The sequence below is a fragment of the Podarcis melisellensis genome, assembly GCF_964234715.1.
Source record: "Podarcis melisellensis genome assembly, chromosome: 17".
NCBI classification, from domain to species: domain Eukaryota; kingdom Metazoa; phylum Chordata; class Lepidosauria; order Squamata; family Lacertidae; genus Podarcis; species Podarcis melisellensis.
The window spans coordinates 4,012,153-4,036,380 of record NC_138534.1 but is presented as its reverse complement, the minus strand read 5'-3'; the positions used below and the strand labels follow the sequence as shown (position 1 = coordinate 4,036,380).

At 45.8% G+C, this 24,228-nt stretch overlaps 1 protein-coding gene across 1 annotated transcript in view; it reads right to left on the bottom strand.

Annotated features, from left to right (window-relative positions):
* The window catches only part of PLXNB3 (plexin B3), a 58,761-nt gene that overhangs the window by 20,550 nt on the left and 13,983 nt on the right, over positions 1-24,228 (bottom strand). The window contains exons 5-19 of the mRNA XM_081893665.1: positions 17,448-17,573; positions 16,565-16,665; positions 16,335-16,467; positions 15,723-15,879; positions 13,290-13,398; positions 12,661-12,772; positions 12,196-12,324; positions 11,172-11,382; positions 10,364-10,536; positions 9,220-9,371; positions 6,904-7,009; positions 5,917-6,047; positions 5,628-5,804; positions 4,055-4,253; positions 3,724-3,963 (exon numbers count right to left, since the gene is read on the bottom strand). Coding sequence (XP_081749791.1) covers positions 3,724-3,963; positions 4,055-4,253; positions 5,628-5,804; positions 5,917-6,047; positions 6,904-7,009; positions 9,220-9,371; positions 10,364-10,536; positions 11,172-11,382; positions 12,196-12,324; positions 12,661-12,772; positions 13,290-13,398; positions 15,723-15,879; positions 16,335-16,467; positions 16,565-16,665; positions 17,448-17,573 — 2,256 coding nt within the window. The remainder of the gene's footprint in view (positions 1-3,723; positions 3,964-4,054; positions 4,254-5,627; positions 5,805-5,916; positions 6,048-6,903; positions 7,010-9,219; positions 9,372-10,363; positions 10,537-11,171; positions 11,383-12,195; positions 12,325-12,660; positions 12,773-13,289; positions 13,399-15,722; positions 15,880-16,334; positions 16,468-16,564; positions 16,666-17,447; positions 17,574-24,228) is intronic.

The following is a 24,228-nucleotide window of genomic DNA, read 5'->3' as shown; positions in this document are numbered from 1 at the left end:
GATGGTGGAACGTAACTTCCGTCTGCAGGAGGAAGTGTTTTGCTTCATGGTGATCAACAGCCTGAATCGGACTTACAAAACGGTTGCCAGTCAGCTGGGGTCTCTCCCAGCAGCTGATCTCACGTCGGAGAGGGTCTTTGCCGTGGTTCTTTGTGAACATGACAGACTTGCCGCCCTGGAAGTGAAGGACAAGGGGAGCAAAGAACGGAGTTCTAACGCCCCTACTGCTGTTGCTACTGGAGAAGACGCTGTAGCTTTAAACGTTGTCCGATGCTACAATTGTGACCAGACTGGGCATCTTCAGCGGTACTGCAAGAAGCCACGTCAGCACAGAGGAGCCAAGGGAAGCTCCACAAAGTCTGAGGCATCAGACAAAGGTCACACCATCCCAAAGGCAAAGACTGCAAAGGCTTTGATGTCGCTAAAAGCCACACCAGAAGCGGGGAATTTCTTTATCCTAGACACCGGATGCACGCAGCATATGTGTCGACACAGAGGACTATTTTCTACGTTTAAGAAGCAAAGCTTCGCGGTGCAACTAGCCAACGGTCAAAAGCTGGAAGCGACCGGAATTGGGACTGTGTATCTTAAAAGTCTGAACTTGACTATAAGCAATGTTTATTTGGTTCCAGAGTTGAAGTATAATCTGCTCAGCGTTTCGCAGATTGCCAAGAAGGGACTAAAACTGTCCTATGATGATCAGAACTGCGAGATCTACAAAGATGGAGAGTTGTATCTTTCTGCCAAAGAGAAAGATGGACTGTATTTGTTGACTTTTGATCAAAGTGATTACATGGAATGTAATTCTTGTGATTCTAACATGATCTCTTTTACAGGTGTAGCTGAGAAAAACGCCAAGCAGGTGACCTCAAGGGTCAACAGGGCATTTCAGCGGGTGTATGCTGATGTGATTGGTCCTCTAACACCTTCTAGAGGCAATGCAAAGTATTACCTAATATGTGTTGATTCTTTTACAGGTTTTGTCTGGATTTATCTTTTGGAGAGACCGAAAGAAGCCTTAGAAAGGTTTAAAGAGTTTTGTGACAAGGTTAAAAATATGCATGATGCTGACATAGATTGTCTTTGCACAGATGAGAAGCAAATTTTTCTTTTACAGGAGTTCCAGAGGTTCCTGAAGAAGAAAGGGATAAGACACAAAATTGCTAGTTCCGAAGAAGCTTGGAACAAATGTGTTTGTGTTAGGGTGAACAAAGAATTGCAAAAGGGAATGGAAGCGCAATTGCTTAGTTCACATCTGCCACATGAGTACTGGGCTGAATCGCTAATGTCATATTGTTACACGTGGTTGAGAAAGTTTTCAAAAGAGTTGGGAAGTTCTCCTTTTGAGAAACTGTTCCACAGAAAACCTTCAGTTGCCCATTTCAAGGTTTTTGGGTCTCATGTGAGAACAGAAGCTCCAGGTGGAGTAAAGAATGCCAGAGGCATTTTTGTGGGTTATGAAAAGGGTCTCTACAGAGTAATTTTGTCTGAATCTGGTCAGGTGATTCTCACAAAATTTCTAGAGAGTGCTCCTGAACAGGAGAGAGTGATTGTTCAAACATTTCCCACAGGAGTTGATGATGATTCTGATGATGATGATTTTGATCTTATTGAGTTCAGTAGTACTGAAGATGACAGCGATAGCTCAGACAGCTCAGTTGTCACAGTCATTGAGAGGAAATCTCACATAATGACTAGACCCTCAGAAGAGGAGGATGAACCACTGATTAAGCTTAGTACTGGTTCTCCAGAGAGTTCAAAGGCTGAACCAGAAAGCAAAGAAGAGCAGCACCTCTTACGTAGGTCTGAGAGAGCAACGAAGGGTGTACCACCCAAGAGGTATTCACAAGAGTTTGCTAACATAGCTGTTGCTGTTGTAAACGACCAAGGTCAAATTGAAGCTGTGTCTGAGTCAGAGACAAAGGCACAACAGAGAGTTGCTAACCAAGGTAATGCAGAAGCACTCATTCCTTGGAAGTCACACAACCAGAGAGGTACATTGGTAAAACCAGTGGCGGGTAGTTCCAAGGGTGGAACTGAAACAACAGGGGAGTGTTATAAGTATAACAACTGTTTGTTTTCTTCTCTGGATGACGCTTTGCTCGCTGCACGCATTGATACTTTAGGGGGAGTATGTTATTCTAAGGCACCAATGCTGCAGCAAGCAAAGGCTATAGCAGCCAAGTCTGCTGCATGTGGCTGGAAAGCCAAACAGGAAGTTTGTGACTGTTGCCATGGGAACAAAGGGGCAGTCCATTCTGTACTGAGCACCGGATGTTAGCTCAGTGGGTTTGTCATATGACCTGTGCTGGAAGTACATGGGTGGTGTTTCTCTCTGTTTGTTGAAGAGAGCAGACATCTTTACTGTATGACTGCTAAAAGACACAAATAAAGACATGTAGATACGTTTCTGTCTGTGTCTGATTCCCCTCCCTGGGGATATGCAGGGAGGAGGAGAAGGAGGAGAAGCAGTTGGTGTGTTTTCCTCACAGCCTGAGGAAAATCGCCGGAACGGACCTCGAATGTTTATTCCTGCCGGGAGTCGCCGGAGGGAGGTCTAAGGAATTCAGCCGGTGCCTGAACAGATAGGCACATACCTCAAGACGGGCTAGAATTCTAACAGTTTACAATTTAAAAACACAAATATACATAACACATAGGGTTGCTATCTTTCAAAAAAACTGGGTTTTTTTAAAAAAGTTTTGCCCGAAGTTGTTGAGCCTTTTTTTTTTTTTTGCAAAATCAGGTGCAAAAATAAACTTTTTGAACTTTTTTAAACCATGTGTCCGGATTTTCCCAGACATTTGAGCAATTTACGTCCTAACACTGTTTCCAACGAGCAAATCTCGGTGATGTCTGGGAAATTGCAGACGTATGGCAACCCTATAACCTAGTAACAAAAAACCCCAATACCCCCCCACCTTCATTGAAGCAGCAGAAGAGCCCTATTAATGCACTGCCTCCTGGCATCCTGGTTTTCTAGTCAGCTGGAGGTTGGGGATTGTAGGGCAGCATATTGATTGCTAACTTACTATACAGTGGTACCTCTGGTTACGAACATAATTCATTTCGGAGGTCTGTTCTTAAGCTGAAACTGTTCTTATCCTGAGGCGCACTTTCGCTAATGGGGCCTCTGGCGCGCGATTTCCGCTCGCATCCTGGGGCAAAGTTCACAACCAGGAGCAGCTACTTCCAGGTTAGCGGAGCTCATAACCTGAAGTGTTCATAACTAGAAGCGTTTGTAACCAGAGGTACCACTGTATTGTATTTTTACTGCCAGTGAGGGGGAGAAGTCCTTGTGCGATCTTCGGCCTCAGGTGCCCTTGGGTACAATGACCATTGATTTGGGGGCAGGGTCACCACTTGCTTCTCTGCCTCAGGTAGCAAAATACCTTGAGTGGGCCTTGATATTTGCAGACGGTGGCTTAGCTTTTCCAAGGTGCAGTTCAGATCTCTCTTCTGGCATGCAGTCAATGCAAGACTGCTTCAAATCAAGACCACTTCATTGCAATGGTGTGTTCAATAAATCCACATGCAGGGCATCGATGAGGATTTGCAGGCCTTGGAAGCAGCATAAAAGGGCAGCTGAGCGAGTTTTAGGGTAGGGGTAAGAAACGCCCCACTCAGTATCACTGTTCTAGGAGGCAAAGGAGTGATTCTTGCATCCTGGGGACTCCACTCCCCACTTCCAAGACCTTCTCCCACCTTAATATGGCCACTCACCTCTATGTCCAAGACATTGCCAGGTTTAAGACTGAAAGGACGTCCAGTGGAATCCCGCCCAGGCCAGCGCAGGTGGGGATTAGGCTTGTAGGAGAAATTCTGGCCCCCACTGGCATTGCTGAAGGGGACATGGAGTCCATCCAGCTCAAAACGAAGATGTCGGAAGCGGGCATTGGGTGGCACAGCAGGAGATGGGCAGAGGAGAAGGGTGGACGAATTGGCGCAACAAGGCTCCCAGCACTGTGGAGATGCAAGAAGAGAGAGGGAGGGAGTAAGAGACCCCTGAATTGTAATTGCCAAGCTAAAGCATTCCTTTCCTCCCTGCACTCACCTCCAACATGTTTCCCACCTCAGCACAGGGGTGGGGTGGAGCTGGGGTCAGTGGGATGTGGGGGCCCTGCAAGGAGTCGCAGGCTCTTTTCTCCCGGCTGCTTCCACTTGCCATCTCCTCCGGCTCTAGGATGGCTTTGATGAGTGGCTGCTGCACCACATCCAAATTAGTCCCTTTCACATAGATGATCCGTCCGCCCCTGGAGAAAGACAGCATCCAGGAAAGTGAGAAGTGGCTGAAGCAGTGGAGGGCATGCCACCCATGAGTTTAACACAGGCACTACAGTCACTGGAACATAAGAGCGGCCCTGCTGGTTCAGACCAGAGGTCCAAACAGATTCCCATGGGAATTTCACAGCTGCAGGGGTCCACGTGTGACCCTACTTTTGCTTTGCCTCCATTTCCTCCTCAGATGCCTGACTCCCTTAACCATCTCTGTCCTTCCCCCTGCTGCTCCTTATGCATAATAATAATAATAATAATAATAATAATAATAATAATAATATATTTGTACCACACCCATCTGGCTGGGTTTCCCCAGCCACTCTGGGTGGCTTCCAACAGAGATTAAAAATACATTAAAACATCAAACAGGGCTGCCTTCAGATGTCTTCTAAACATCAGGTGGTTGTTTATCTCTTTGACATCTGATGGGAAGGAGTTCTACAGGGCGGGTGCCACTACCGAGAAGGCCCTCTGCCTGGTTCCCTGAAACTTGGCTTCTCACAGTGAGGGAACCACCAGAAGGCTCTCAACGCTGGATCTCAATGTCCGGGTAGAACGATGGTATGGTATGTCCGTCCCAAGACATCTACTCACATTCAAATTTCACTCCCTTCAAAACTTAACCTTTGAGTTATTCCTTTACTGATTCCCCTCAAGTTAAAGGAAGCCCAGGGGCCCACAGCAACATTTGCAAACATTCAGCCTGAAACATCTTTCAGAATTTAGCACCAAACTAGTCAGAACATAATTCACATTTCAGCCCTTGCTTAGCTAATTACAAATACAGTTGTACCTCAGTTTAAGAACTTAATTCATTCTGGAGGTCCGTTCTTAACCTGAAACTGTTCTTAACCTGAAGCACCACTTTAGCTAATGGGGCCTCCCGCTGCTGCCGTGCAGCCGCCGTGCGATTTCTGTTCTCATCCTGAAGCAAAGTTCTTAACCCGAGGTACTATTTCTGGGTTAGCGGAGTCTGAAACCTGAAGCGTATGTAACCCAAGGTACCACTGTAAAAAATAGCCAGCACATGCATGCATGCATATTGATTTGCACTGGGACTGTAATGTCTCTCTTCCCATCCCAATTCAATACATTTGATTATAAAAATGAAGATGGCAAGGACAGTCACCCGTCTCTCCTTGTACAAGGGGAAGACTTAAAGAAAAACACAGATATACGCATTGTGGTATATGCATACATCATTTAAAAACAAAGTAAGCTTGGTCTTTTTGCAGAACTACAGTTTTTAACTACAGCAAACTCATGTAGATTTAATTGACCGATGAATCAATATTTTCTTTAACTGGGTGACAGCCCTGATCATTCCTGCTCCCCTACATTCTTTTTACCCATGGAAGCTGGTGAGTGGGGAAGCCGCAGTGAGTTGGGGGTTGGGGGTGTAATGGAAGGTCTTGCCCCGCAGCTGGCGCTCAGCCCCTTCATACTGGACCCAGACAGACACCTCTTGTGGCTTGAGGCTAGCACTGGTACGACAAACGATGGCTCCTGGTTGCACAGGCTCCTCGCTGTTGAGAGAGCAAAGACGTTAAGTGAAGGCTTGAGGCAAGACTAGTAGAGAAAAGAAGAGGAGGAGGAGGGTCAAAGTCAGGGGGAGATGAAAAAAGCCACACCACTTACAGAATACAGGGCAGCGCCCCTACATAGGCAGCAATCTCAGTGCCTGTCAGAAGTTCCTCCCCAGTGATGGTGACTCGAGTGCCCCCAGCCATGGGGCCAAGCTGGGGGTGCAGATCAAGAAGGGTGGGGTCCTGAGGAAAGAAGCACCCATTAGGCCTGTGGACAGGGGTTAGGTTCGCATATTATACTTAACTTTATGTGTACAGGCAGGAAGTTGTGGCCGCAAACCTCCCCTTCACCTTTCCCCCCAAGTGACCTGGAGGAAGACTTCAGCAGCTTTCAGTTTTGCTCTTCCAAGGCCTTGTCTTGTTGCCTGAACAAGGGGTTGTGGCTTATGACCAGCTCTTGTCAGTTTCAAAACAAGCAAACTCCCAATTGTGATTTCTGAAGCTGGCTTAATAAAACTAACCAGAGTCTGGTGCCAACTTGAATAAAATATGGGGGGCAGGTAAGCCCCACCTCGCATAATCAATCACAAGAGATGGTGCATGCACACCATCTGCATGGCAATGCCCATCCACTTTGCAGGGGCCTGGCTCCCTCAAATATTTTATTGGGGGTGGCGAAGGGACCTAGGGCCCCTAGGAACCGGTTCCTATGAACCAGAGTCCTGGGTTTGGGGAACATGACAAGTCGAGATTCAGTGAAAATGGGCGAGGGGGTGGGAAGCTGCTATAATCCACCTTCCAGCTGCAAGGGGAGAAAGGGAAGTGGGAGAGAAGCACCTGAGCTCGCAGGGGCTCCTTCCTGCTCATGTACATCTCGCTAAACCATGGCTTGAATGGGACATGCTTGTGTGTGTTGCCAACATCTGACTTCTCCCTCCCATTTCCCTCCCAAGTAGTAGTGACATGGAGGACATTTACAGTGTATGGGAACCACTAGGAACAAATACACTTATCTCTGGCCTGGTCCCCCAGTTCCAAGCTGGAGTACTTCCTTAGACCCACCCCTTGGGCATCCGCCAGTCCTCTGTAAGATACTGACCTGATAAGTGAAGTGAGTCTCAGAAACTCCTGGCGGACGGTCTCCTACAGTGACCTGGACAGGGCCAGATAAGCCTCGCTTTCCAGGAGAAACATGACACACAATCCTGTAGAGAACAGCAGAAAGGCCCTATCATGAAGGAGCCTGCCTAAGTCCATGGCAGACATTTTGAAGAGCACGGACAAAAGTGATAGAGCTGGTGGACCAGAAGAGGAAGAAGAGGCAAAACACAGCACTAAGGAGATCATCCCATAAACTCAACCATTTCTGCTTGCCTGATGGAGTGATCTCCCCTTTTCTCCCCTATGTGCTATACTGGGGGGGGTTCTCCCAACCCTGCAGAGTGAATTTGGGGGAGGTGTGGGAGAAGCCCCATTGCGCTAGCTAGAGTCCTTGTACTGGCTTCTGGCAACAGAACCAGGTACAGTGGTGCCTCGCAAGACGAAATTAATCCGTTCCGTGAGGCTCTTCGTATAGCGGATTTTTCGTCTTGCGAAGCGGATTAGCGCTACAGCTGTCAAGCGGCTTCCAGCGATCAGCTGTTAAGCGGCTTATCAGCGGAACAGCTGATAAGCGGCTTAGCGGCTTAAGAAAAGGGCGAAAAAAGCGAAAAAAACCCGCGGGGGGATGCAAGATTTTTTTCGTCTTGCGAAGCAACCCCATAGGGGAATTCGTTTTGCGAAGCGCCTCCAAAACGGAAAACCCTTTCATCTAGCGGGTTTTTCGTCTTGCGAGGCGTTCGTCTTACGGGGCACCACTGTAGTTGAAACTGACTGAACAAGTCTACTCTGAGTAAAACTTAGTTGAATACTACCCATTATGAGTTTCAGTTTCTGTGCCTAGCGTTTACTTGAACATGAGAGGCCAGAGTTCAAATTTAGCTCAGTCACAGATCCAGTGAGTGGTGCTAGGCCAAGCTTTCTATTTTGTCCTCAGCCCTCCATCTGAAAAGTGGGAGTCATGACTAGCCTCTTTCTCGAGGCTGGCAAGAAGGAATGCTATTCAAAAACCTAAGCATTCAGATAAGCTAGAGAAACTGCTATAAAGCGTAGGGGCTTTTTGGTTTAGGGAGGAGAAATGATTAAAGACAGACAATATGAAGGCTTAAAAAGATATGGATTAGGTAAGGAAAGTGGGCAGATAAATTTTCTCCAGCTCCCTTTTAATGCTAGAATTCAGTGCCTTCCAATAAAAGTGACAGGCAACAAGTTCAGGACAGGCAACAACATGTAAATTAATTTATGGCATTTGCTGCCACAAGAGGCATTGAATGGCACTACCTTGGTAGGCATTACAAGAGGGTTAGAAAAAAAATCATAGGAGGATAGATGAATAAAGGCCTCTGTTTGGAAGCTCCCAATCCAAAAGTATCAAACCACCATGTGTCAGTTGCTAGGGAAAGGGCTACTGCCTCCACGCCCTCCTGGCTGCTGCAGGAAGAAACAAGATGCTAGACCTTGTGGTGAATTACATAGGCGCCGACTCCATGGAGCCTGAGGGGCCCCGAGCTCCCTCAAAAATTCATTTGGGGGGGCTCTGCCCCCCAATAATTTAAGAAAATTATTAGTTATATTATGCTTTGTAAAATCACAAAATTATGTTGGTATTTTTTATTTTCCTTGTTTGACGATAGTTACCTTTTAAAATACATTCAGTAATGAGTTAAAACAAAGCCACTCCCGATCTAGAGAGGGGGTGGGGTTGTGGGCTCTCGACCCATCAACAATCTCGCGGAGAAGCGGGGATTCCCCCTAGCTCATTAATATTCACCGCCCACGGCGGCAGCCAATCGGCTGCCGCAAAGGGCGGGCCCTCACAGGTTCACTTAAGGTTGGGGCAGCCCGGGGCTCGCCCCTTTCGTTCCCCCAGCAGCAGCGGTTTGAAGGTCTTGGGCCCCCCCAATATTTTTTATAAGTCGGCATGGGCCCCCGCCCCCCCCAATATTTTTTATAAGTCGGGGCCCCTGGTGAATTATGATGTGTAAGTTGGCTTGATTCACTTTTGTACACTATCCTGAATAAGGAAAAGAGGCTAAGAAATATTTTAAATAGATAAAGCAGGTTACTGGCTCAGACTCCTCACATTTAATGAAAATCAGTAGAATGCTACACAGTAAACATTCAACAACACATGCAACTGATATAGCTTTACATGCATAATACCAAATAAAACTGATATGCAAATCAGTGAAACAAAATAGGTTCCTCAGCCACAACTTTCTTGGTTGGAATTGGTTGCTCTCTGTAGCCCTTAATAAAAAGCTGGTTTTCAATGTTTTACACTGGAGAGCCATGCCCTTCTCCCAGGCCTCCTTACCTGGTAGAAACCAGATACTGAGCTCGATCAGGGATGCATGGCAGTCCAGCCACAGTCACAGTTTTGGCCACATCCTCAAAGCGACGGCCGAGGTTGGATCCCGTCACTGTGAGAGTCAGGCCCCCCTCCAAGGGTGCAGTGATGGGGTGAATCTAGAAGACAGGAATATTTTATAAGCAGCATTTATGTATTGCCCAGTTCCCTGGGCAGCTTATAAAAATAATAAAAATCATGATGATAAAAAACAACCAACATATTCCAGTTTTTTTTTACAATTCAGCATAAAAACATCTAAAAAAAAACAACATAAAGAAAAACACAGTGTCATTCTAAGTATACAACTGACCTAAAATTCAGTGGATTCAGCAACTTGCAAGTGAAAAGCCTGGGGTGGAGGCTATGGGAAAGTCTTCACCGAGCACCAAAAAGACCACAAGGCCTGGCAAACCTGTGTGGGGAGGGCATTCTGAGAAGGCCCCTTTTCCCAGTGGTCACCCATTACACCTCATTTAGTAGTAGCACCCAGACTGGGCGTATAGCACCAAACCAAGTCCTCCCTGCTCCAGATTGGACTAAAAGATACAAAAAGCACTGGCAGCAGACTAGAGACTAATTGGTTTACTGCAAGAGTTCTCTCAGGCAATAACCTAGTCTACCAGATATATGATAGACAGGGAAGGAAGTAGATGTACACACACAGAGTACAAGCTGGGGCCTAGTTTCCATTGAGCTGGTATTAAGTGGACAACTTCAGACTGCAGGCCAAGGGTCACATATCTGAATACTCACAGCACACACTCTCTTGCTCACAGAAAACTAGATGTCAGGATAAAAGCTAGACCAGAACCCTTCTCCCTGACATGTCAGTTTTCTACATTTAGAAAAACTTTTTCTATGGAGAAGCATTCAGTGGTGTTCACCATCAGCAATCTGAACAGGATAACCACTGGTACTGTTTATTTCATAAATTTTATATACTGCTTGATTGTGGAAAAACAAAAACCTCATTTACAAAATGGTCTCAGTTTTTTGTTAGCAGAAGTGGGGCCTAGTCAGCTTCCTCGCTCGAGTTCTATACAAAAACTTCCCAAGAAATGGACCAGCAGTTAACCAAAGTAGCAGACCTAACAGTGCTGTTTCTCACCGAGTGGATGACGGGTGATGGGCAAGCAGCCACGTCAGTTTTGGATGGGCACAGGTCCTCATAGATGCAGCTGGCCACCTCTCCTAGCTGGCACCAAATGCAGCGGAAATGCTGGAGAGCAGCCTTGCAGCGGCTGCAGTCAGAACGGCCAGCAGAACAGTTGTACAAAGTCACTAGAGAAGGAGGCAAGAAGGTAAGCAGTGAATATCAGATTCAAGTCATACTGTTAACACTGCCTTTTCCAGACCAGCAACAGTTCATTCCTAACCCAGGGAAGGCAGGAAAGTGCAAGGCTGCAGGGCCTTGAGCAACTCAAGGGTAGTGGTGGGACATATCCAGGGTTTAGCATACCCTGTGCTGATTTTCTAAAAAGAAATTGCACCAAGAAAACCTGAATTACGCAGCCTGCATCAACAATACAATTTATTTGCTTGTTCTGCATAATCATTTACACAGGGTTTACTATTTTGCCTGATTTCTTCTGGTTTTGTTATGGTGGGTTGCACAGGGCACTGAAGGTGGATCTCCAACCACTGAAAATCTTATCACACCCAGGTCAAGCTTTCAAGGCTCTGTGCATAATTGGTTAAGCATCTTTCTGCAGCTGTGAGGGTTAGAAGCCTGCATTCTTCCTTTTGAAATTTAAAAAAGGGGGATTTCATGAAACTGAATCCTGCACCTACTACCACATTCTGCACTCCCTGTTGAATTGTGGCACACACAAAGGCATAACCACAACATTAATATATATATATATATATATACACATACATATAAAATCCAACCTCCACAGGCCATCATCCCTTACCATGCAGGTCTCCATGGCTGTCAAGGCGCCGGTCTTCCCCTATCATGATGTAGAGAGGGACATGTAGCTCAGGGGCAGGCTGTGTGTAGTTATATGCCTGGGGCAGGCACTGCACGCGGCGGGATGTTCCCCTGTCCCCTTCTTCCAGGGATGCTGGAACCACAACCGGGGTTCCCTCCACTTCCAGTACACAGGAGAGTGTCACTGGGGCCTGAGGATGAGGACAGGGTGAGACAGGGCCCTGCATGCCACACCTGCCCCCTCCTTCCCCAGTCCTGCCACAAAGTCTGCTCACTCTCAGTCCTGCTCTCCCTGCCCTTTCGTTTGCCAGTCCTAACACAGAGGGGCAATGCCAACCACATCTGTCATCGCAAGCTGAAGCCCCTCAGAGGACAGCAAAGGCACGACTTGCATACAAATAACTGGTATGTATGATGCTGCAGCTACTTTTATTTTTTTATTTCTTGCATTTATCCCACCTTTCCCCTCTAAGGAGCTTAAGGTGGCATACGGGGTTCTCCCCCTCCTCATTTAATCCCCACAACAACCCTGTGAGAGGCCAGGCTTAAAATATTAAAATAGCACTCAAGCACACGTCTTCAAATTCCTAGCTCCTTTGCAAGACCGATCTGAAACATGTTCAAACTTCCACAGTTCCCCACAAAATCTTGGGAATAACGTTCTGCAGAGGAGCTGGGGGAACAAGTGAGCCTCCAGATGTGGCTGGACTGCAGCTCCCATCATGCCTGACTATTGTCTGTCATGGCTGCAGGTGATGGGAATTGTAGTGGAACAACATCTAGAAGGCCACCAGTTCCTCATCCCTGGGGTATGGATTCCCCTAAAAGTTATGAACATGCCTACAAAAATGACAGCTTCTTGGGTACTTAGACGTGGCAAACTCAAGTGCATTTTAACTCTGAAATGAATAGCCCCTTGTGTCCTAAGAGGTCTTCTCAAGCTCTATTTCCTTTCGCACAGAGACACACCAGTAGCTTCTAGGACTTTTAATCTTGTCACTTACCATCAACAAGTGCAAATTCCAGGCTACCAGGTTCAGTGGCATTTTTACACCAACAGGAATCAGGTGGGTCTCACCAATGCCCCCCACACTGGGGCAGGCAGCTGCACCACGGGGCTCTTCAGAAGTTAACTAGGAGACACAGAGGGCTTAGATGCAGAAACATTTCTCCCATTCTTCCCCCCACCAACATAATTTATTCTGGAAAGTAAGGAGGGACCTGCTATACCAGGGGTAGGCAACCTAAGGCCCGTGGGCCAGATGCGGCCCATTCGCCTTCTCAATCTGGCCCACGGACGGTCCAGGAATCAGCGTGTTTTTTCATGAGTAGGATGTGCCCTTTTATTTAAAATGCATCTCTGGGTTATTTGTGGGACATAGGAATTCGTTCATTTCCACGCCCAAAATTTAGTCCGCCCCACCAGGGCTGGAAAAGGTTGCTGACCCCTGTGCTATACAGTTACTCACCTTCTGATTGTACACAAGCCCCTCTCCATCTGGGCAGGGCCCTTCAGGGACACAGCGGTGACTAGATGGGCACCAATGACACATCCAGGGGCTGTCCACACATGTCCCACACCTATGGGAGAAGGGGGGGAGGTTCAAAGGAAAAGGACCTTTAACTAGGACTGTATGTGGACAGCAAGTTCAGAAAGGAAGGTGAAACATACTTTTTTTTTTAACAAACAAGCAAGATTCTAGCTTAAGGGAGCAAGAATGTGCTTTGAAGTGTCAGGTGAGATCTTCAAAGCTAGGGGGGACATTCAGTGAGACTGTTTTCAACAGAGAATGGGGCATTAGATCTCTGCTTTGCCCTTGCTCAGAAACTGAATAAATTATGTAAAACAAGCAATTATATGCATGTGCTTAATTTGCATAATTCATAGGAAAGTTCCAGAATTCTGTTTTCCTTGGTGCAGAATTTCAACCTTTTAGTACAAAGAGTGAACACAGTTTTGTTTTCAACATAAAAGCTTCTTGCTAGCTACCCCCTCCAACCTCCCACCCTCACAAAAAATCTTACAGATGCTTCTCAATATCCAACCTGCAGCCCCCTCCCCCCCCAATGCCCTCATCCCCACTCAACATTCGCTCACGGGGTGGCATCAGCAAGTTGGCTCACAGCATTACAGTCATAGAAGGAAAATCCCACAGACGCCACCACTACGTCCTGGAACATCAAGGCTAACGCCACAGTCACATGATCTGAGGAGGGGAAAAGCACAGTAAGAAACTTTCCTCGCATTTACACATAATGCAAGGTGAATGGCTACCTCCACGCACCCTCTGAACAGCATCAGCATGCATGCACTCCAATGGCCCCAATTTGGGCAATTCTAGTGAAGACCCTTCAGAGATTATCACTTGGTCTAGGCCAGAAGTATTTAATGGTTGCCCGGTAACAGAGAAGCATTTTCTCAGATGGCTTTATAGTTTTGAGAATAGGCAAAGGCAACTGAAGGGAGACCAAGATGCCCGAAGCTAAAAAAAACTTCAAAGGACATGTGGCTGTGACTGTCTTCACTACAGTGATAAAAATATAATAGATGACCAAGTCAGAGTTCTTATCAAGGTGGCAAACCTGTGTCTGGGCTGCACCACTTCAGTCAGCAAGTTGAGATTCCGTAGAAAAAAACCCTCCACAGAAAAAACTAGAATGTCAGGGACTAGCACACTTGTCCTTGAGTTTTCTACGTGGAGCTTCTTTTGCTCCAACCTGTTGCCTGAAGTGCTAGATCCAGGCACAAGGTGACCATCTCATGTGAGAACTAGGCCTTGGTCTAGGCATAAGAACTAGCCCCACGTTTGCCAAAAGGTTTTGGGATTGTTTTAAGCATCTAAAACTTTGGGGGGATAGTAAAGGTAAAGGGACCCCTGACCATTAGATCCAGTCGTGGCCGACTCTGGGGTTGCGGCGCTCATCTCGCTTTATTGGCTGAGGGAGCCGGCGTTTGTCCGCAGACAGCTTCCGGGTCATATGGCCAGCATGACTAAGCTGCTTCTGGTGAACCAGAGCAGCGCACAGAAACTACTTGCACTTTTTGCTTTCTAACTGCTAGGTTGGCAGGAGCTGGGACTGAACAACGGGAGCTCACCTCATCGCGGGGATTCAAACCGCCAACCTTCTGATCGGCAAGTCCTAGGCTCTGTGGTTTAACCCACAGCGCCACCCGCGTCCCTAATACCTATTGGATTGGTTTATAAGCCTCCATGGGAGTCAATGGATGGCCTAGAACAGGCATCCCCAAACTTGGCCCTCCAGCTGTTTTGGGACTACAACTCCCATCATCCCTAGCTAACAGGACCAGTGGTCAGGGATGATGGGAACTGTAGTCCCAAAACTGCTGGAGGGCCAAGTTTGGGGATACCTGGCCTAGAATGTGGGGCACTGTAAATACATTCACACAAGGGGAGATGCATTTCCTCCCTACAACCCCCTGGCAAAAGGAACAGGACTGGCTTTGAAGCATGGTGCTCATAGCAAAGCCTCCACATGCCTCTGGGCATGAACTTCCAGAGGTTTATTAAGGCCTTGCCAGAAGAATCAACAATTGGGCTTGATACTTTGCAAAAGCGCAGCTCCCCCACTGCCTGCTGGAAAACAGAATAGCACCAGGATATAATTCCCCACAGTAATCCTACTATGACACCTAGAGCACATGCTCAAGGTCAGTCCACATAGATTAATTACTTAAGATATTTTAGCGCACACACCCTTTTTTTTTTGCATATGAAGATCCTTTTTATTTTTAAAAAGGAGGGATATCAAGCAATTTCTTTTTCAGTTTAACAAATGTATGTAACTTCATAATTCTACTTTAATGACTGTCAGCACTAAGCCAATGTGGAAGCAGCAAACAATAAACAGATTGCCAACTTTTCAAGTGGGGGCTACTGCTGTGTTTTTAAGAGGAACTTGATCAGCAGACATTCAGCAAGTTTATCTACATACTTCAAAAAGCGGCACCTGCTAGTTGCTGAAGATCAAACTGCTGTTTTACAGGCACAGAAGCAGAGATTGCTTGAAATGTTGACAACCCTAGTGATAGCTGTTCTGGAGAAATCAGGGACAAGCTACATATTGGGTCAATTTTATTTTCAAAGGAAGAATAGCCACACTGATCAAGAGCATGCTCCTTATCTGTATCGCGGTATTATTATTATTCATTAAATTTATATACAGCCCTTCATCAACCCAGAAATGCTGTCCCACTGAAAACCATCCCTCTTCTGGGGGAAATAATAGCTGTAAAGGGTACAATACAGTGGTACCTCGGGTTACAAACACCTTGGGTTACAAACATTTCAGGTTACAGACTCTGCTAACCTGGAAGTAGTACCTCGGATTAAGAACTTTTACCTCAGGATGAGAACAGAAATCGCGCACTAGTGGTGCAGCGGCAGCGGGAGGCCCCATTAGCTAAAGTGGTACCTCAGGTTAAGAACGGACCTCCGGAACGAATTAAGTACGTAACCAGATGTACCACTGTATTGCAAGGTTAGAGGTCAGGCATACTTTCCTGGCTCACCTTTGCCCTCTTGGGTGGGTGGCACCTGCTGGGGAACAGGTGAGAGGCAGCGAACCCAGGAGTCTTGCAGGTGTGCTTGACTGTCTTGGCTCCCGAAGGCACAGTGGTATTGCTCTCCCTCTGCCAGTGCAGGGAGACGTGGGACCAACATGGAGACCTGGGCAGAGCAGGAGACACATCGTTTTATAGGAATGTAGCTTAATTGGCTGGGCCACTTTTTGTGGTTTAATTTTTTATAGTCTTAATATTATATTTTCCTTAAGTTATTTTTTAGGAGGACTGTATGAGCAGCTTTGAAAATAAAAGCAGATCACTGATCTTAAGTAAATTAATGTTTGGTGAGCCAATGTTTGGTGATCCCTCTCAGGCGCCGGGCGAGTGTGGTAGCAGCTAGGGATCAATCTTTGCCAGAACTTGATGAACACAAGGAAAGGAATTTCCAGGAATCAATGTCAATATACTTGCTATGAGCAATATGTGTTAGAGGAAAACCTAGGTGACGCTGAGATGCCTCATTCCACACACATGCTTATTAAGAGGGTAACATGTGAATAACCACCTGATCCAAATCACAATCAACCCAGGTTTCAACCTTTGACTCTCCACATTCACCTCTGTTTGTTCTTCTCGGCTCTGATTGGCTGGTGACATCTGTTCCACTCTCAAACATTGGCTCTCAGCTCCATAGCTCCAAAGCCAGTGGTTGGCCATCTCATGGCGCTCACACTCCAACTTCCGGGTACACCTGCCAATCAGCCAATTATATTAGAGACAGAGAAAAAGAAGGCGTGTCTTTTAATTTGAAATAAAGCACACTCTGCTAGCTCTCATCTGAGACCCACCTACTCTGCAGAACACACCAACCACAAAAGGGGTCTTGGGCGCGCAGGCAGGAGGCACAGTCCTGGAAGTGAGGGCATTCAGAGACTGGGACCTTGGAGACCTGGGTTGGAAAAAGGCAAGTCATACACTATATACTCAAAAACCACCACCATCAGTAGAATCTAGGCTACTTTGCATCCATTTCTGCACTGGCCTCTACTAATTTCAGATATATTCAGAATGGAATAGTTTTAGGCCAAGGGCAAGGGGGTGGTAGAGAAAAGGTATCGATAAGGAAAAGGATGGTTAAAACAAGAGTGGAGTTTGAGGGGGCAGGAAGTTTGGCACTAAAGGTCACCCTTATTGTCTTATCCCACTTCTCCAGACAACACCAATGAACTAAGCTAAATATGATACAGGAAAAGAAATATCTTGTAAGTTAAAATTTATTTCAGAGTAGCAATCAACTTTGTACCATACGAACTGAAGAGAAACCAAAGTATGTCACCATAGGTCCTAAAAGCCATTTTCGCACCTCACAATGTCTGGATAGTTTTATCCTAACGTATCTCCTACTATGTTTCTTTAACTGTGTTGTGCTCTGATCCATGCACTTTTTCTATGCCAATAAAGGAGATTGATTGTTATAAACACTGTACCATTTCATAATCTAGTAACAGGGCTTAGATTACCTCTGAGCGCATAACGAAGTTTTTTTTTGCACAAGGCAGCACAGCAATGCTTTAAGTTTTCAACATGAAAAGAACTTATGGGGAGTCCTATGAAAACTCAACAAAAGCAGATACAATGCAGAACTTTCCTGCATCCAAACTGACAATGACAAACAGCAGTGCTGTAGAAGTAAAAGGAAAAGGGGGTTGTGCCCCACGACTACTCACACACCTGGGAGGCCGTCATCACATACAGGTGGGCCCCACTGCCATCCAGTAGCAGGTCTGGATTGACTGGGGATCGCTGGCCAGTGGGAACGGTGCTGTAGACTTCTGCCACGGTGCCATTCAGGTAAACCTTGACAAATGAGTAAGGGCTATCAGTGCGTATTAAAAAGTTGTTTAGGAAGCACATGACAACAAGGAGGCCTCTGAGGCTAAGCACCTCTGGAAATAGTCTACATAGGTTAGCACCCTATGTAGGTCCTTGTACTTAATATTCTTCCTCCTCAAGTTCCACCGCTGACCACAGTCAGTAAAAAAAGGATCCTGTTTAGGATCAACCCTGTTCACACTTTGGGGTGACCTCCGGGTATCACTGGACTGCAACTCCCACCACTCCAACTATTAGGCAATTAGGGAATTGGGAATTCAGCAACATCTGGAGGGCCAGGGGTTCCCCAAAGCAGCATGTTATAAGCAACATGGGGTTATCACTGAAAACAGGTAAAGTCCCAGGTAGAGGCTCTGGGCCTTTTATGGCTGGAGAAGAGGGGAAGGGCAGCACCATGCTGCTTATCCTACGTAGTTCTGCCTCGGGTTCTGTGTGGCTTTGCTTTTTTTCTTCTATTGGTCCCGATTCCATATGCCAAGTTAAGGGCATTTTGATAAGTATGGTTAACTGGAAGAAGAGATTTTATCCTGTTCTCTGGGACTGAGATGCTCTGAGGAAATGGGACAATAAACCTTTAAAATAAAAGCCATTTAAGGTAAAAATGTCCCAACGTCTATCCAAAAAGTTACTTATGCAAATCTATTTATGCACAGGTAGCTATTTTGCATTCATTGACTTTGTTTTCAAGGCTTGTTTTGCAGCCAGTACCTGCTTCTGTGTTTGTGTGTGTGTATATAACTTAGATGCCGTAGGGAAATGGTAGAAGGGCACTTTAGAAAGGAACTGGTAGGCAGAACAAAATAAAAATCCAGCTGATTCCCTTGTCCTGTCCCATGGTAACAAAACCTACAAACTACCGTATTTTTCGCTCTATAAGACGCACCAGACCACAAGACGCACCTAGTTTTTGGAGGAGGAAAACAAGAAAAAAAATATTCTGAATCTCAGAAGCCAGAAAAGCAAGAGGGATCGCTGCGCAGTGAAAGCAGCAATCCCTCTTGCTGTTCTGGCTTCCGAGATAGATGCGCAGCCTGCATTTGCTCCATAAGATGCACACACATTTCCCCTTACTTTTTAGGAGGGAAAAAAGTGAGTCTTATAGAGCAAAAAATACGGTAAATAAAAGTTTGCTTCCCTTTAATGGCACCCCAACATCTAATGCCTGAGGCAGCTGCCTCACCCCAGCTTAGTGGGAAGACCAGCCCTTCTGGTAGCATGAGAAAGACAAAAAGCTCCACCACCACCCAGAAAGAAAGGAAGAAAGGAAGGAAGGAAGGAAGGAAGGAAGGAAGGAAGGAAGGAAGAAAGGAAGAAAGGAAGAAAGGAAGAAAGGAAGAAAGGAAGAAAGGAAGAAAGGAAGAAAGGAAGAAAGGAAGAAAGAAAGAAAGAAAGAAAGAAAGAAAGAAAGAAAGAAAGAAAGAAAGCATGTTGTCTCTGCCTGCAGGCTTTTAAAGAGAAAGGTAAAAGTGATACCTAGAATCCTGTACTCTTAACAGAAAAAGAGGGAGCACTTGCTGGATAACATCTAATAACCAACAAAAGAACATTTAAAGGCTGTAATCTTAAATACACTTACCTAGGAATAATGCCCATTGAACACAGTTGACTTACTTCTGGGTAAACATGCATAGGATTGACCACTAAACAAATACTAGATAGGAACACCATGGAAAAGTCATTTATTTATTTAAAGCACTTTTCACTCTTCAGCTGAAAAGGCTCCCGGAGTTGTTTACATAAGACTGCTAACAAAAAAGACCCTGCCCTCTGACTCACAATCTAAGAGACATGACACAAAAGAAAAGGGGAGGAGGAGGGAGGAGGAAAAAGCATATCCAGGCACTAGTTCTTTGCAAATTTCTACAAAATCAGAAATTATTATCCATCTTTTGAGTGGAAACTCATTTCCACTGGAAGTGGCTTTCTAAGCCCTTCAGTCCGGGATCCTTTTAACTGGTGACAGCAAGGACTGAACCCAGGAACTTAAGCATACAACTGATTTCTATGCATTAATCCCTGGGTTCAGCTCTACTATGGAGCTACAGCCCTTCACACATTCTCTGTTTTCATCTGGCTGCAGCCTTGCTATGGCGTAGGAATGGGGAGCCTGTGTGGCCCTCCAGATGTTGTTGTCCAACCCCATCACTCAGCCAGTGTGACTCTTGATCAGGGATTATGGAACTTGCATTAGTACAGCAACAATCTGAAGGAACACAGGTTCCCCAATTCTGAAGTTAGTCTTACAAATTTAGATTTACCTGCTGCCGAGTTATAGGGCTAATCACCCAAGATTCTGATCTACAGACACTGCAAGGTACAGGGGACAAGCCTATGATGGCCATAAATACAGGCTGAAGCTGAATTGGTAGGCAAATGTTGGCTATTACTCAGCTCTGGGTTGCCCACACACATTCCTGACCATAGATTTCCAGGTTGTTAAGCATGGTAGGTGTTTCCCTTTGATTGCAAAAGAATGCTAAAAAGGTGTGTAGCAAGAGATACAATTGCGGAGTAATGGCTGATTTCACAGAGGTTGCAATAGTTTCTGAAAGCACTGATACTCCCTGTTAATGCAGTTCTTTGAAGGAAGTGTCCTTCTGGGGTGTAAAATGGTGAATGTCAACTACTACCTTCTCCTCCCACTTAGCTTCCAAGTGATAGTAATCTTACCCGAAGAGGGTGTTTTTTGCAGAAGGGAAACAGATTAGCAGAGATGTGGGCCATGGTTATGCAAGACGGCCATTGTGTAGAAAACTACGCAGGCAAGAACTCAGGAATGCCTACGGAGCCACAAATGTAGGCACCCAAGTCAAGTCATACCCAGTATTGATATTTTAAAGACTAACATACCAAGAGATCCCAGCAAAATTATAGTTTTTTTAAATAAATACCATGTGGGATATTAATCTTTATGTGATAGCTAACTAAGCACAGTGTGGTGGCTACAAAGTTAGACTCTGGGCTCCAGTTCCCAATGAAGATCATGGTGTCCCTTCAGGTCCACCTTTCTCCACCTAACGGACTTCACAGGGTCGTTATGGGATGGCTCCTTGGAGGGCAGGTGGAATAAAAATGCAATAAAATAATTTTAAGACATTTTAGAGTAATTTAGCAAAATGAAGGGCAACTTGGGTTAGATTCCACACAAGCCTGATTCAGGCTACAGCAGAATTATGCATATTCTTGTACTAAAAAGATAAAATAACCTCCAAGCTTGGCACTAAGAAACATTAGTCAGGAATAAATCTTTACTATATTATTATTTCTTTACTTTGCGAAACCTGTCCTACTCCTTTCAGTTATGGGGAATAATGTATTTATTTAAATAAAAGGATTTCTATACTAGTCTCTCACAAAACATCAGCAACATAAAAAATACAATATAATCGTTGCCTGGCTACTCGAGATAGATTTTAAACAATTGCATTGGCCTGTTGGCATAAAACAATAATGCTGTGTTTATGGTGATAATTATAGACAGTAGGCACTAGAATAATGAAGGTTAAGAGAACAAAGCCAGGCCCCTGGGCTTACAATCTCAAACCAAACACAAAAACAGAACTATAAAGAAAGGAACACCAAAGAAGACTGAGAAGAGGCAGAGATCAGAGGTTAAAGATAGGTTGCATTTAAGCAATAGCTGGTAGCACTGGTGACAAGGATGAGCACATGGAATGCTATGCAGCTGAGTGAGAGGCTGGCAGAGGAGGGGATGGAGCGCTCCTTCTCTCCTCTGCATGCAGCACAGAGGTAAAGGGGGCTGCCCTTCCCAGCACACCAAGGCTAGAAATGCAGCAAGCTGCTGGAGAGAACAGAATTCTCCATCCCTCATCTGCCAGCCGCTCGGCAGGCTAGTAATTTTTATGGGCTTATTTGCAAGGCTGGATTAAAGGCTCAGCAGAGGAGATCAGTTTTCAGACACTTGCAAGGAGGGGGGCACTGGGAGTTCCAGAAAAAATGGGGTGAGAAAAAGGGAGAAAAGGACACCAGCATGAAGTAAAAACAAGTAGCCCAGATCTGTAGAGCAAAGACAATTAAGGGGCAAATAAGGAGAGGGAAAGTAGATAAGAAAGAGCCAAGCTTTTTTAAAAAATAAAAAACTGAATGCCACATTCAAACTGATCCATTGAGGAAACAGAAGCCGGTGAAGAGGGGGATGTAAAAAAGGAGAAACAAGGGCAAAACAGATAATGAGAAGAAGTGAGGGGTGGGGAGAAGAATGGGCGCCAGAACTGAGAAGGGGAAGGAAGGGAGGAGAGAGAGGATGAAACCAGAAAAAAGGCAAAACAGGGAGATGAGGATTAGTCATCAAGCCAAGAAAATGTAAGAGAATAGACAAATGTGGTTGTTGTGGGCAGAGGGAGAGAAAACAAAGGGTAGCACTATTAAGAAGCATGAGTCCAGACTTTGGAGAAACTTGGGTAGCCATCCAAACGCTCTGCCTGCCAGAAACCTCTTTCTGCCCTCAAGTGGGAGAGATCTTGTCTGGGAGGGTCTTGGCTGACATCATGCTACCCTGGACAGCCAGTGCGGTGTAGTGAGTGATGGGGAGACCTGGGTTCAAATTCCCTGTCAGCTATGACGTTCACTGGGTAACCTTGGGTCTGTTACTATGGTCTCTCAGCTAACTGTACCCCATTGGTTCATTGCAACGAAAAAACCGGAGATCCTTGAAGGAAGGGGAAATGAAGAAGAAGAAGAAGAAGAAGAAGAAGAAGAAGAAGAAGAAGAAGAAGAAGAAGAAGAAGAAGAAGAAGAAGAAGATTATTTAGTAAATTCGTACACCGCCCTTCATTCAAAGATCCCAGGGTTGTTCACAACAGAAAAAGACACCGGACACATTCTTAGGGTCCCTTGAGATATTTGGTGGGTTTATTCCACAACATGCAGAACAGTGCATTAGTGACGGATCATGTGCAGGTAACAAGCACTGTACTCTGCTTTCACTTACATGATTTCAGCTTCGCGCAGGTAGAGGAAAAGTAAGTAAATAAATGGAGAGCAGAGTAAGCCCACTATTCCCCACCCTCCATGTATTTATTTTCCCCCAACCCAGGCACCCAGCAGGTTTTCCTTGCTTACCAGACTTTGGGAAGGCAGTGTGAGGGCCCTGGCAGCAGCCTAGATTCCCCTCAAGGCTCCTACCCAAAGCCTGATAACTAAGACGTCCAAGAAGGTCATGGGAAGGCGCTGGTAACTGCCCTTCCCAGAGCCCAGGAAGCAGCCCTCCACCCTGCAGGGGGACAATGGCTCCTTGGCTTCCTGAAATTTTACATTTACACATGGACCCCAGAACCTGACCCTCGCATAAGATAAAGATACCTGTACTGGACCATCCACATACCATCCTGCTTTATTAGTTTTTCAGTCAAGCCTCCTCAGTATTATCACATTATTGCCATCTAGAAAGGCAGTCTTACACTGGAGCACAATTGCATTGGGAGAAAACCTCTGAAACATTTGTGGGATGAGTTACAGGATTTCAGTAGGAAACTGAAACTTTTACCAGCGTAAACAATATTGACAGCAGGATCATGTATAATTGCCCCAATAGCAGCACAAGCACAAACTAACATGAATGCACTACAAAAAGGACGTCTGGAAGAGCCTTTAGTGCAGAGCTTTCCAAACTGTGTGTTGCGACACATTAGTGTGGCGGCTGCAGTGTGTAAGGGTGTCACACAAACGTTCCCACACTCCACCCAGGGCTGGAAAGGGGTTAGTTTAACCTCTGATTTCTAGTAAAACTGTATTACTGTGTCGTGAAATGATGCATGTCTAAAAAGTGTGTCACTGACATGAAACGTTTGGAAAGCTCTGCTTTAGCGCCTGAGAACCATGGAACAACTGTAGCAACAATCCCCTGCCACTACCTTCTCCTGCAGCTCAAGCTTCCGAGAGGGATGCTGATGAGAAAGTTTCTCATCAAAGTATTTGCAGTGGCTCCAACAAAAGAAGAAAAAAGTAAAAAGAGTGGGGAGGAGAACCTGTGCCCCCCCCGCCCGCCCATTGTTGCTGGACAGCCTTCCAATGGTCCAGGATGATGGGAGTTGTAACGCAGCAATATCTGGAGGGCCCCAGGTTCCCTACTCCCAAGTTAAAGCACAGAAGCACTACCCAGAGTAAATAAAAAAGGAAAAAACTACAGCACAACCCCTGAGCTTCAAGCAATTAATTTTAACAAAATTATAAAACACAATCACAAATAGCAATAAGACAATCAGAGAGGCTGAACAAAAGGCAGAGATAGTCACCTCTGCTTTTCATCTTCTAACAGGCGAAAGAGAAAGGGATAAAGAGAAGAGGGCCCAGCAGCCTAGAGCCTTGGGGATCTCTTCTGGAAAGAAGGGAACCTGCCCTGTATCCGTGCTTGGCAGTCAAGCAGAGTGCCTGGATGTCCTGGGAGCCTACATAGCAGGAAGCAGAGAGTGGGAGAGGGTCTCTACTCAAAGACAGAGACCACCCTTGCACATATCCCTTTCCCTCCCACACACTTCAACCCTAAACTACCCCAGAAAAACTTATATGGGAGAACAAAGGGGTGACAGAGGAGCGAGAACTTCATCCATACTACATGGGACCATGACATAGCATGAATGAAAGCTGAAGGAACAAATGG